The sequence below is a fragment of the Pezoporus flaviventris genome, unplaced genomic scaffold, assembly GCF_033815535.1.
Source record: "Pezoporus flaviventris isolate CSIRO_AGI_PZ_B2104156 unplaced genomic scaffold, CSIRO_AGI_Pfla_v1 ptg000031l, whole genome shotgun sequence".
NCBI lineage: Eukaryota > Metazoa > Chordata > Aves > Psittaciformes > Psittacidae > Pezoporus > Pezoporus flaviventris.
Genome location: NW_026892579.1, coordinates 65,232,384 through 65,244,528, shown reverse-complemented (window position 1 = coordinate 65,244,528; position 12,145 = coordinate 65,232,384). Strand labels below are relative to the sequence as shown.

Sequence of the window (12,145 nt, the reverse complement as noted above, 5' to 3'; positions counted from 1 at the left end):
TAAGGTCAAACCAGTTTCAGAAAAAAACTAAAATAACATAAAACAACCAAAAACCACCAAACAAAAACCAGGTGCCATTTTATCCTTTGTAAACAACAAGCAAACTGGACAAGACTTCTCTGCTCGTCATTTATACAGACAAACAGTGTCTACATAAAAGAGTTCTCGTCAGACAGACAGCAAAATCTATGGACAATAAAAAGTTAAAGTAATAATAATGAGAAGCCAAACAAAAAAAAATTACAGCATATCCCAATTCTGATTTTCCTTATGGTTAGTTTTGAAGATACTAAGTAAGTTAAAATCATGGCCAAGCACATAGGAAGCGAGTCTATATATTCCACAACTGTTAGCAAAGGTACCTTTATATGAAAGCAACTGTCTTGACCTCAAAAATATGGCTCTAATTGCTTGGTTAAAATTTTCTCTTAACATACATGTCTCAGCAGATCCACTGCATTAAGTGGTTTCTCATTTCTACTCTGCTGGGAAAAAAGTTACAGGAAGAGTATCTCTCCTTTCTCTAAATGTGGAGAACTCTCTAATAGAAGTGGTATGAGGGTTGCCAAAAGACATTACTCACCTCATTTCCTGTTTTAACACCAGCCAAGCAGCACGCTATAGGTCACCAGCCATGCCCAGGAAGAAGAGAGGGGGAGAGAAACACCAAAAGCAAGTGAAATTAAGGCTCAAAACTCCCAACAACTGTGAGGCTGTCAGAAGGAAAAACACTTTAAAAAACCTCAGGTCAAAAAGGAAGTATTAGGATTTTAATTTAACTTTTGCTTTAGAAGTGGAAAGACAGAATTGGTGTTTGTAAGAAATTACTTTGCAGTTCACCTCAAACCCTATCTGGCTTTAAAAAAGAAAGATCAGGCTACATTCAACATACTTTGAAAACTCTTATTAACACTATAACCAGCAAAAGACACCAACAGTCTAAGTCAGGAGCAACTAGCTGTTATCAAAGTCAGGAGCAACTAGCAGTTATCTACCACACAGAGAAATGAGGAGTAAAAGACAAGTGTCTCAATGGATGGTCTACGAAACTGATCTGACATATAAAGAAAAAATAAATCAAATTCAGTTATCATCCATTATAAAAAACATGAAATAAAAGACATACTTGGTCTCATGGTAATCACAAACCCTTTCCCTGAGGATTGCCCTCTTATTTAAAGCACACACCACTTAGTTCAGGAGACACAGGCTGAATATGAGAAAGCTGAAGAACAGACAGAATGATTCCAGAGGTCAGAGGGACCTTTAGTACAAATGCTGGAGTTCACTAACAATTTTTAATCACACAGCATAGGTAGGAATGGCTGAAAGATGTAATTGTCCTCAATCTGTGCATTGCAAGTACTTCCTCAAACTCAACTCCTCTCCTCTAGCAGCCTTATATGTTTAAAGAAACATAATGTAGCAGGTCCCTTAGATGCAGCACTGCCCAGGAAAGCAGATCATGAACCATAACTCAGGTGTCCCAAACAACAAATGGAACTCAGCAGTATCAGAATTAACAATGGTTATAACAAAGGGCAAAAGCAGACTTAAAATTGCCAGTGGTACAAAAGGACAATAGAAAAACACAAAAGTAAGCACAAAGGAACAACAGCCATCGAAGCAGTGCAACACCAATAGACAAGGGCAAATTCAAAAACCATCAACAAATTAAAAGACTTCCAAACATTCCAAACATTGCTTATGCCAAAAGCTTCTCAAAGCATCTTTCCCAAACTCTGCTCTGGGAGCCAAAGATTTGAGAGGCGCATCTCTTTGCAGCCTCATTCACTTCTCTTTGTACTGACGCATTGATTCTACAAGTCATCTATCATTTCAGTGTAGTAATTGTTCAGCACTTTAGGCTTTAGATTTTGCCTCTGTGTGGGCCAAGGGTGACTGCCGTTCTCTGCACCACAATGAAAATATACCTTACTAAACTGAAGTGCATTACAGTTCACCAGAATTTTCTATTAGGTCTTTAATTAGGTGGAAAAAAAGTGATGGTGGACACAGGTATTCAGAAGACCCGTACAATGTTTCCACTTCGACTGAGTGCCTATCAGTGCAAAAACAATTAAGAAGAAGAGAAAAACTCCCCTCAAACTTCCTACAACAAAGCAACAACATTTTCAGTTCTTCCTTTACTAATAATAGCAAAATAACACATGAAGACTGGCAGAATAATCTCTTACTAATAGAACCTGTACTATCAATACGCAGTCTGGACATCTAGTCTCACCACCCTCACTGAAGATGAAAAATAAGTTGTTTGGCTTGAAACAATTACAACGACAAAAATCAGAATTAGTAGTTTTCAATCTGTAGACTGCAGACTACTACCAAAGTGTCAGAGAAAGGAGACTCTATACACTTGTCATACAACCATAGATACATACAAAATATCTAAGAGAGCTGGTATTTCAGAAGCAGTGAACAACACCCATTTCAATTCTCCATAACTTTAAATCTCTCCCTGTCTTTCTTCAGATACAGTGCTTTAAGAGTAACTTCCCCCCAAACCCTGTCAAAAGAATTACCGTCTATTGTCAAGGAAATAATTCCAATGCAGAGGTTTGAAAACATGTATCAAATTTTAAGGAGCAGAGCCAGGATCACAACATCTTTTCATCGATATCAGAAGGAACCACATCACAGATTTCTTTTACATGCTGATAGAGGAATTCAATCAAAAAAAACCAAACAGGTCTATTATCCTTCCTTTGGTACATCTAATAGAATGAGGGAATCCTAAAAACAATGCTAGAAATATTAAGGGGAAAGAGGTATGGTGGAGAGAGGACACAAACTTTGTTAGATACACACTACACCAAACTACACACTACTGAATAAAATAAATATCCTTGTATTGGTGGAATGCTGTTTACTCAAATTCACTGTGATTCATTACCCGGCATATGCAGACAGTATGAGTAAGACTGCTGCACAAAACACCACAAAGTATACTGTAATCTTGTTTGCATAATAACCCAGATAAAATCATAAATAAAAAGAGTTTCCAATTGAAATTCCTTGAACATAATTCTGAAGTAGAGAATACGACAACCATAGAACCGGGTCTAGAAATATGTACTTGACAAATGCCAATTTAAAACATCTCCTATGCCTTAATTTAAAGCATATGTAGGTTTGGTATTCAATCAAGTGGAAAACCTCACTTCTTCCCCCTGTTTTATGGGGTACAATCACAAAACAAAGAAAACTGCATGTAAGTAGTTATGCTAAAATGAGACCACAGGTCAGATTTCATCTCCTCTGTCTTGACTTCAAAATTGAAAGACAATTAAAGATATTACTTTTCCCCTTCAATTTGGAATGAACAATGGATTGGGATACTGTGAGCACAGAAGACAAAAGATCCCAAATTCCAAATGACATTCAAGCACCAAGCCAGCCAAAGCCCTCTACTCTGTCCCAGCTGTATGTGAAACAGGGGATCAGATCCCTCTACTTCATAATTACTTTATGTTTGTGAAGTGGTTTGAAAATGAAAAATGCTCATTACAGAACTCAAGCCTGCAGGGCAATGCTTAACAGCACATATATTTCTGAAATACACTAGCTTAGGCACTATATTGATTACAAGCTGCAGGATATTATTCTAATGCTATCTGAGGGATCACAGTGGCAACAGTTGAAATACCATGTGCAATCCCAGCCACAGCATTTTTTCACTGTATTAAAAAAGAGCTTCAAGATGGGGAATTCCATGATGAGGTATACATAGTTCTACAGGGAGTAATGACTACAGATGCTATTTGCATCAATGTCCTTGTGGCAAGAACCAGGATGATGGATCACAACTGAGACTACAGAGAGAGTTAACACTCACCCTTTTGAAGGGCATGACTCACTTTAGATTCTAATATAGTTGTCTGACATAAACTTGGGACCCCTGTATTTATGATTTATTTTAATCAAATATCCTACTTGTGGAAAGAGGTGATAGCTTCTCTGCATTACAGATACAAATACTATGCAAATGTAAATTTTATGTCTCACTCTTCAGCTCTGATCATACATTTTTGACTTGGCAGGATGACAACTGTCTAAATTAATTGAAGGCAATATTAAAAGGCAGTTTCTGGGGTTTTTTGGTTAAAAAAGAAGTCAGAGAAAATTGTGTGTCACACAAAAGGTCAATGGGAGGGAGGCTGTCTTTGGGGTGTCCTTTTGTGATAAAATTACATATGTTCTTGTAAAGTGCAGTTCCAAGAATTAAAAGCAGAATTTCACAAAGGACCTCTTTTCAACACAAAGCACTTTGAGATATTTGAGATGTTTTGACATATTGTATCACTTGCTGCTTTTCTATAATCATAAAACAGGAACTGTTTTTACCATTTAATTTTTTTCAAGTGATAGACAGGCAGTAAATAAAACCCCATGGTTTTAAAGAGGTTCTTTCTCCACCATCACCCATTTTCACCCCTTCAGTTACAGCACAGCTACACAAACAGCTGGTTTAGCATTTGGCAAGACTGAAGGGACAGAACAGAAGGGACAGCAGATACTTCCTAATGCAGACCTGCTCCCAGACAAACCAGAACTGTTTACAAAGAGAACAGAACTGGTTTTGGATCTTCCTACTCATTCATCTCACTTCACCTACTCATTTCTGGACACCACAACTTTTATTGCCTTGATTGTACTAAGTACTATAGCATTGTTTGAACATAAAGACAAGATAGCTTGACTGAAGCAGATGGACAGGTTAAAAATTACACCTCATCCTTTTTATCAAACTGAGAATTTATTTGCACTTACAAGGCAAAGTTACTATAAAGTAATAAATCTGGGTATCTATCAACTGCATCTGCCAATTTAGTTTTGCCAGTCCACCCAATCTCAGCATATCACTAACATTTCCATCACCTAGATGAACTCTCTGAAGTAAACTATTACTTTTTGCTTCCATTTACAGCCAAGGCTGATTCAAAAGCCGGCAGAAACACTTGCCCTGCTGGTTCACGCTAATGTGAGAACATCACAGTGTTAGAAAAGCAGTGCACTAACACCCTCTACCGAGGCATTCTGGCAAAGACCCACAAGGAGGGTGACAAAAAACATCAGTATCAAATCTTCCTTTCCTTGTTTTACTATTATATGGCTACGCTATACAAAAAAAAAGAATAAAAGAAATTTATTTTTAAGCTAGATAAACTATAGCTGTCGAGTTAAAGATGCATAATGGAAAAGTATTAAGAATTTGACACCATGGGAATTGCAGCTGGGAACTGAGCCAAAAGATTCTGTGCCTCACTTTGGTTTTTGTTCATTGAGGCTATAATGGATAGCATAAGAGAAGTCTCAGTAACGACTAGTAAAGGGAGACTGGAAATGGAAAAGACCTGATCTATAGTACCCTAGAAATAATAAAGCTCCTCTTTATTTAAACACCTAAGTTTACACTGAGCATAAAGGTGGAGTAAGTTTGACCCACAGCTGGAGTTTTACAGAGCACTGCAGGCACACACGCATGCATCCACATACCTGCCTAACCTGAAAGGGCTTTTTAGATTATCCCATTTTTTGGATAACCACAAAACCAAATGGGAATAAGGGCAGTTCATTCAGCCAGAAAGCACAATTGTTTCTGGTATTATTTTACCAGACACAGCAGCAGCTCAAGCAAAAACACTGTGCTTAGTTTCAGATGGGAAGTAGAGAACCTTATGTTCAGAAAGACTTAGAAGTAGAGTATATGTTAGCACAATGCAGCCATGACACTGCCCAAGGTGCTAGAACTAACAGTAAAAATCAACACTAAAAGTGTAGCAGATTATTTAACAATCAAACCATTTGGGATGCGAATTGATTTAATCACAGGTTTATATATAAATCCAAGACCACCTCCATTTCTTTCTGCCTTGTTCGCTGAAGCTCCTGCTACATCTTACCACAGCAGGCATCTATTGCAAAGTGTACATATTGCCCTCTAGAACAGGTCTTGTGTCACTTTATATCAGAAAGCAGAGGAACATCATGAAATGTCTCACAACTAAGCAAAAATTGCTGCTTTATTGATCAAGTTGTATTATACTTAGTATTTTCCCCCTATTTTTAAAAAATAAATTACCAGGGTTACTCACTCCTCCATATTATCATTGGCCTCTATAACTGAATGACTGAAATGTAAACCATTTGATTAAAATTGTCTCCAAAATCAGTAGTTTTACAACGGCCACAAACTTCAGTTTTACAAATCTAGACTTTTAACAATGCCCGAGACAGGTGACTATTAAAATGTGCACTTTCACATCATTTCAAATGCTGAACACTTAAAGAGTCCATCCTCAAATTCCTTCATTTGTATTCTGCACTACCAATTATCGTCTATTTCAGGAAAGGCACCAGCTGTGCACTTCCTTCTCCAGGAAGATCCACAAAGCAGAGCTAGCATCTGTACCAAAGGGAACAATACACCAAGGGCTTCAAGAAACTCCTTTTGGATTTTCAGCTGTAAAGTAACTCCTGGGCTAACTGAAAGCTGAAGCGACTCAGGCACTTTCTTAATTAAAATAAGACTCACCAACATGGAAAGGGAGAGCAGGCTTCACTTCTAGCATGTGTTTTTGGCTTTTTTTAAACAACAGCAATTAAAAAATCAAACCACCTCCAGCTTGTACATTCCATAGTTACTTTCTTTAATATGTATTTAAGTTATGAAGAAGTAGCTGTACTTACCTCCCTAACAGACAGCTGTGGGGGTAGTGACACAGAAAATACAAAACTAGTGAATTGGTAATCAGCAGAATTAACCTTTTGGCACACCTGCAATAGAAGGATTTTAATATTAAAGCACACAACGGACCGGAGTTGAGAAGCTTTCAGGATATTCTTTCTTCTACAGTAATCACTGTAAATCCATGTTAATACACATTCAGAGAGATGCTGAACACACAGAGTAATCCCTAACAACTTATTGAAATAAAAGCTTTTTTGTTCTGTTAAAAGCAAGCAATTAATAAACTGTACCCTTATTGCTATGAAACAACTAAATCTGCTTTTTTATGACTAAGACTGATTGTATACCAAAATCTTAGCGCAGTGAATTATACCACACTGACCAAAGGCTGAAACAGCTGGCTCAGAAATGCCTTTCTTCATGGCAGAGATACAATTCTATGACAATAAATGTTTAAGATCCTGGGATAAGACAAAAACAAACACTTATCTACAGGATTAATTCATAATCTTTCTTCATTGTAAAAAAATGGTGTTTGTCACTGGAAATAAAAGTAAGAACACAAACAGATATTAAACATTTTAAAGCAGGGTGGTAAGAGCTGATGACTAGATGTCCCTAACAGAAGTAAGCTCAAACACACATAGAGAAGTCTTCTAAAACATCAGTGATTTAGTGAATGCTAAATATGAATTCTGAGCTTTCAAGGTGAATTCAACATCTCAGATAAGAGAATTTCCTTATGAAATAATCACTTTTTGTGATGCCATAGCAAAAGCTGGCAGATTTTCCACTGCTACTCAAGAGTTAAATCTGAAGTAAGTCTTAGAAGTGGATTCTGTAAAAATACATATAATCTACCAACAGAAACAAAAAAGAAACATCATGCACTGCAGCAACAAAAACTATATACTGTACTTTGTTTAGTCCCCTTTTTAGATACATTCATGCTATTAAACCAAATTATTTTCTACTAAAACTGTTAAACATAAATACAAGTGTGACTTTTCCAGCTGATATTTCAGTTTGTCACATAAGCAATTTTACAGCTCAAAGATGATGTTTGCAACACTCATTTTGCCCATATTCTCTCCTAGCTCATATTTTCTCCAACAACTACAAATCTGTTGTATCACCAACACATTTTCTTTCTCTGTGGCTTTCTAAATAGTAGTGCATTGTAAAGACAGAGTTGTGCTGTATTAGGAATGTGTAGTTAAGCTGAAGCAGTTGACGCCTCCTCATTTTCCCTTCATGTAGAAAAAGTGAAGGGAGGTCAACATTTACAGTGTGGTTTTCCTTGTAATCTAAGCATCTGAACCTCAGATTATCTCCTAAATTCATGTAACCATGTATCTGTTAGTCCTTTCCTTAGGAAAATGTGCTCCTAGCAGTGATTCCATTGCACTCACACTGCTGTTTTTTTAACAAGTTACGTTATTATAAGCCCTGGGAAAAATATGGTCACAACAGTTTCTTTCCCAGCTACACAGGAGGTGTGCAAACACTGTCAGCGAGCAGTATGTAGCTGAATGGTGCCATCTACATTTCAAATATTCAAAATAGGTATTGCAGTTGCTTTTCTACTATCTTTCTTTCAATTGTTTAACTGTGTGGTGTTTTTAATCACCAGCTCTACCCCTTAGGCTCCTGCATACACAAGCTCCAGGAAAAGTACACAGAAAGACTAAGAACAGGTATTTACCTTTTTAACAAAGTCAGCCTCACAGAACTCCTGAAGAATTCCCAAACACACATTGCAAACCTTCACATCCGAGTTCTCCACTGCAGTATTTTCATCATTAACCTGAGGAATCTGCTGGAGCGCACCATTGTGGTTCAGATCCTCGGGCCCTTCTTCAGGGTGTTCAAGTCTGATTCTCTTACACGGGGGATCAACTACATCAAAACAAACTGTATCTTCTTTTTCTGGACCATTTTTCAGAAATTCTTTTAAAACCTTCATCAAATCCTAATACAAACAGAGGAATCATGTTCCTGTTTTTGTCTCTTTTCTCCAATGCACATACAAACACAATTCTATTCTAGCTTAGCCTTAGTGTATGCAATTGATAACTTTGAGTTTAGACCAAAAGACACCTACACAATTAAAAGGCTCCAAGCTGTATTTCTCTCAAAATGTTATCCAGAGAAATTGAATTTTGCTGAACAGATTTCTCTATCATCCAAGAGGAGCGTAAACATTTTACAGACCTCACTTGCAGAAATGTATTTATCTTGGCCTCCATTGTTATTCAATGCAAATAGATGTTTATTGCCTTTTTGTCATTTAGATTATGTTAGAATCTGATTCCTCTACCTCCATTAGCCCAGATGAATAGGAAAAGAGTTGGCTAGCATAGTATGAGAAGAAAATGAGAACAGGTACAGGTGAAGGTGAAATTAAATACATAGAGGAAGAATTTCATATGAAGGGAGAAGCCTACAAAAATTAAAGGATGTGCTGGTGAGGAGAGAGAAGAATTACCTGCATATCTCTGAATTTTAGGAAGGATGAGTGATAGAGGCAAGACACAATTCAGAAAGATTTATTAAAAAGTCTTCACTAACAAAGAGGTTACTGTCTTGTTGCAACTCAGAGGAAAATCAGGTAGAGATGCAAAAGAATGAAGAATGGCATACAGAATGAACACTTCTCAAAAGACTGACAGAAAATGGAAAGGGATATGGTAGAAAGATGTTAAAAATGAATTCTGGGAAGTCTAAACTTGACCAAATGTGAAACAATCAAGACAGACACGAGAAGATGGAAGCATAAAGACAAGGGATTAGACCAAGTAGATAGAAATGTTTATCTGGCCTACAATAAGAGGTCTCAAGGAACCGACATAGAGGAGGAGGCAAAACTAAGTTGAGGAGTACCGACTACAAGAATAAAGGCAAGAAAGATTGTGCACAACTAGGAAAAATTTGAAGAACACTGAATTTCAGCATTAAGGTCAGCTAAAAAGGACACCTACTAACACTGTGTTTAACTGATTGAAAAGATTTATTCTGCGCTCCATAATTTTTCACTTATAACCCCCTACCAATTCTACTGAAAGAAGGAATTATCAGGTAAGTTTGGAGCAGACAGTTCCTCCTTTCCACCAGCTACATGGCCCATGGGCCCTTTACTACCTATTACCTTAAAGGAAAAAGAACAGAGAGAAGAGTTATACATGCTCTGCTTTAAAAATGATGGAGCCACGCCATGCCAAAGCTCACATGCCCTGTTTTCTGGTGGCTTTGAGGAATACACAGCGACGTTCATAGTCAAGCTTAACATTTAACCCACAATGATCACTATATTCTATGATTCTTCTGATTCCTCACAATTGCACAGCATAGCAGAAGTCCTTCTCCATAAGTCTTTTTACAAAGTGTTTTCCTCTCAGGCAAAGAGTCCAAGAATACAACCAGCTTCTCCATCAAGGTAGCACAGAGAACACTGGATTCATACGTTCACACATTCTAATTAGAAACACAAAGAACAAACCTTGTATGGATGTCTATAAAGCATCTGTGATCCCACGCTGCAGAACCTTAAAATACACCGTGGGCAAGTGCCAGCGTTCAGCAACAGCTGAACAATTGGTCTGTCCTTTTCTGTTAGGGAAGACATGCTGGAAAATTCTAAAATTCAAAATAGAAAAGAGAATAAAAAAGCTTGAATAAATACAATTCAGCAACTCAACAATGAAAGGACTCACTTAACTGCACCAAATTTAGAATCACTGGGTTTTGTGTGTGCTCTAGAGGAAGTTTAGGATACCTGTTTCTCTTAAATCAAAGGCACAACAGAATTAGAAGGCCAACCCAAAAAGACCACTGACTCAGGGAAAAGCTTCTATACTTCCTACAAAAACCTGAAGTCAGTGTTCCGACAAAGGTGTGCTGAGCTTTTGCCATTGGTTTTCTCTCTAATAACGTGCACTACATGACACGGTGTTAGTTACTGAATGAAGGAGGGTGGAGCTAAGACATATTAAGACCAATGTAAAATGGAAATTCCTTCCAAACTGCAGCAACTAAAGAATCAGTATGTTAAAATCACAGGGAATAAAAAAGCCCCAAAAACGTGCCACCACCTTTGGTCATACAAAGCCCCAAAGCCAAAGGAAGACTTTTCTATCCTTCAGACACTTCAATTTTGAAAGATTCTTATTTCCCATCTCAAATATAGAACTCCTGCTTTTGTGAGAGACCTCATAATGCTTTTATTTCCTACAAGATGATGGCTAATTTGCCTTCCTGTCATTCTCTCGGCCCAGAGCTTTAGAGCAGACTAATTTCTTTGACCAAAATTTAATAATAGGATAGATCCCTGAACTTTGAAAGTTACTGAAAAACAGAGATTCCCAGTGATCTGTTCACCCTTCCTGGGTATCAAGGAAATATTAGGAGGCAATAAGATAACCACAGTTGTTCAGACCAAAGAATCAGCCTACTGTCACCCAAAGCAGGGATAAACACATGCCACAGGAAGATCTGTGTGCGCAGGGCACGTGCCTCTGCCAAGAGCTCTCTGCTTCCAGTTACTGCTGGTTTGAGGATTCCTCTGCCCTAGCATGCTTTGGCTGTTGGTAAACCTGAGCAGCATTTTCCTTCGATCCTTCAGTGTCTCTCTGAAATTGTTTTGCTTCTAAATCCTTTGTCAAGGAATTCCACAATACCAACTGACAGACGAACCACCCGAATTCATTTAGGGGCTTAGCTCCTGTGAGCAACACTTGATGTGACTCCCTGTTCGATGGTTTTGTATTGCAAGTGCTGCTGTAGAGGCAGCATATACTGCTATCCTCCACACTAGCACAACCTGTTACACCTCTAATGTTCTGTCCTACTCATGAGTGCCTGCCTTGTGCTGAAATAGCCATGGAAAACCTTCACAACATGGGAAAAGTTAATAATTCAATTAATTTATCTTCTCCTGGATTGGGATTCTTTATGGTAACCTGTAAAAAACAAAGACTATCTAGAAAAGTTCAAACTTGCTTTTAAGAAAGAAAAAATGTATGCTTTTAGGTAACTTAGCTCGATTCTGCTTGACAAGACTTGAATACTGTTTAATATTTAACACAACTGTGTTTCACGCTACCAAGAAGATAAGGAGAGAAGCGCCATAAGAAACCTTTCCCCTCCACGAGGATTTAATACTGGCGCCGAACGCCCGCAGCCCGGCAGAGATAACAGGTACCGGTGGCCACTGATCCGCTTTCCCCGCCGACACCCGACACAAATCACCCCGCAGCCCCCCACCCGCTATCGCGACATTAGTCGCAATAGTGACCAGGCCAGCCCTGAGCGGACCAGCGGCGAGAAGCACCCCCGCTCCCGGCCCGGGACCTCAGGTGTCGGTGAGGGGACCCCATAACCCCCCCCACACACACGAGCGCGGGCCCGACCGTTAGAACCATTACAGCCCCCCCG

The 12,145-nt window shown here is 38.4% G+C and overlaps 1 protein-coding gene across 4 annotated transcripts in view; it reads right to left on the bottom strand.

Moving 5' to 3' along the window:
- Positions 1-12,145, bottom strand: part of PUS10 (pseudouridine synthase 10) — a 31,408-nt gene that overhangs the window by 19,072 nt on the left and 191 nt on the right. Inside the window, exons 2-5 of one of the 4 annotated variants that reach the window (XM_061461623.1) lie at positions 10,212-10,348; positions 8,418-8,684; positions 6,712-6,798; positions 584-618 (exon numbers count right to left, since the gene is read on the bottom strand). In XM_061461623.1, the coding sequence (XP_061317607.1) occupies positions 584-618; positions 6,712-6,798; positions 8,418-8,684; positions 10,212-10,337 (515 nt within the window). In that variant the 5' untranslated portion in view covers positions 10,338-10,348. Of the gene's footprint in view, positions 1-583; positions 619-6,711; positions 6,799-8,417; positions 8,685-10,211; positions 11,516-12,145 lie in introns of those variants that run through there. The other 3 variants (XM_061461625.1, XM_061461622.1, XM_061461624.1) reach the window with 3 other exon arrangements.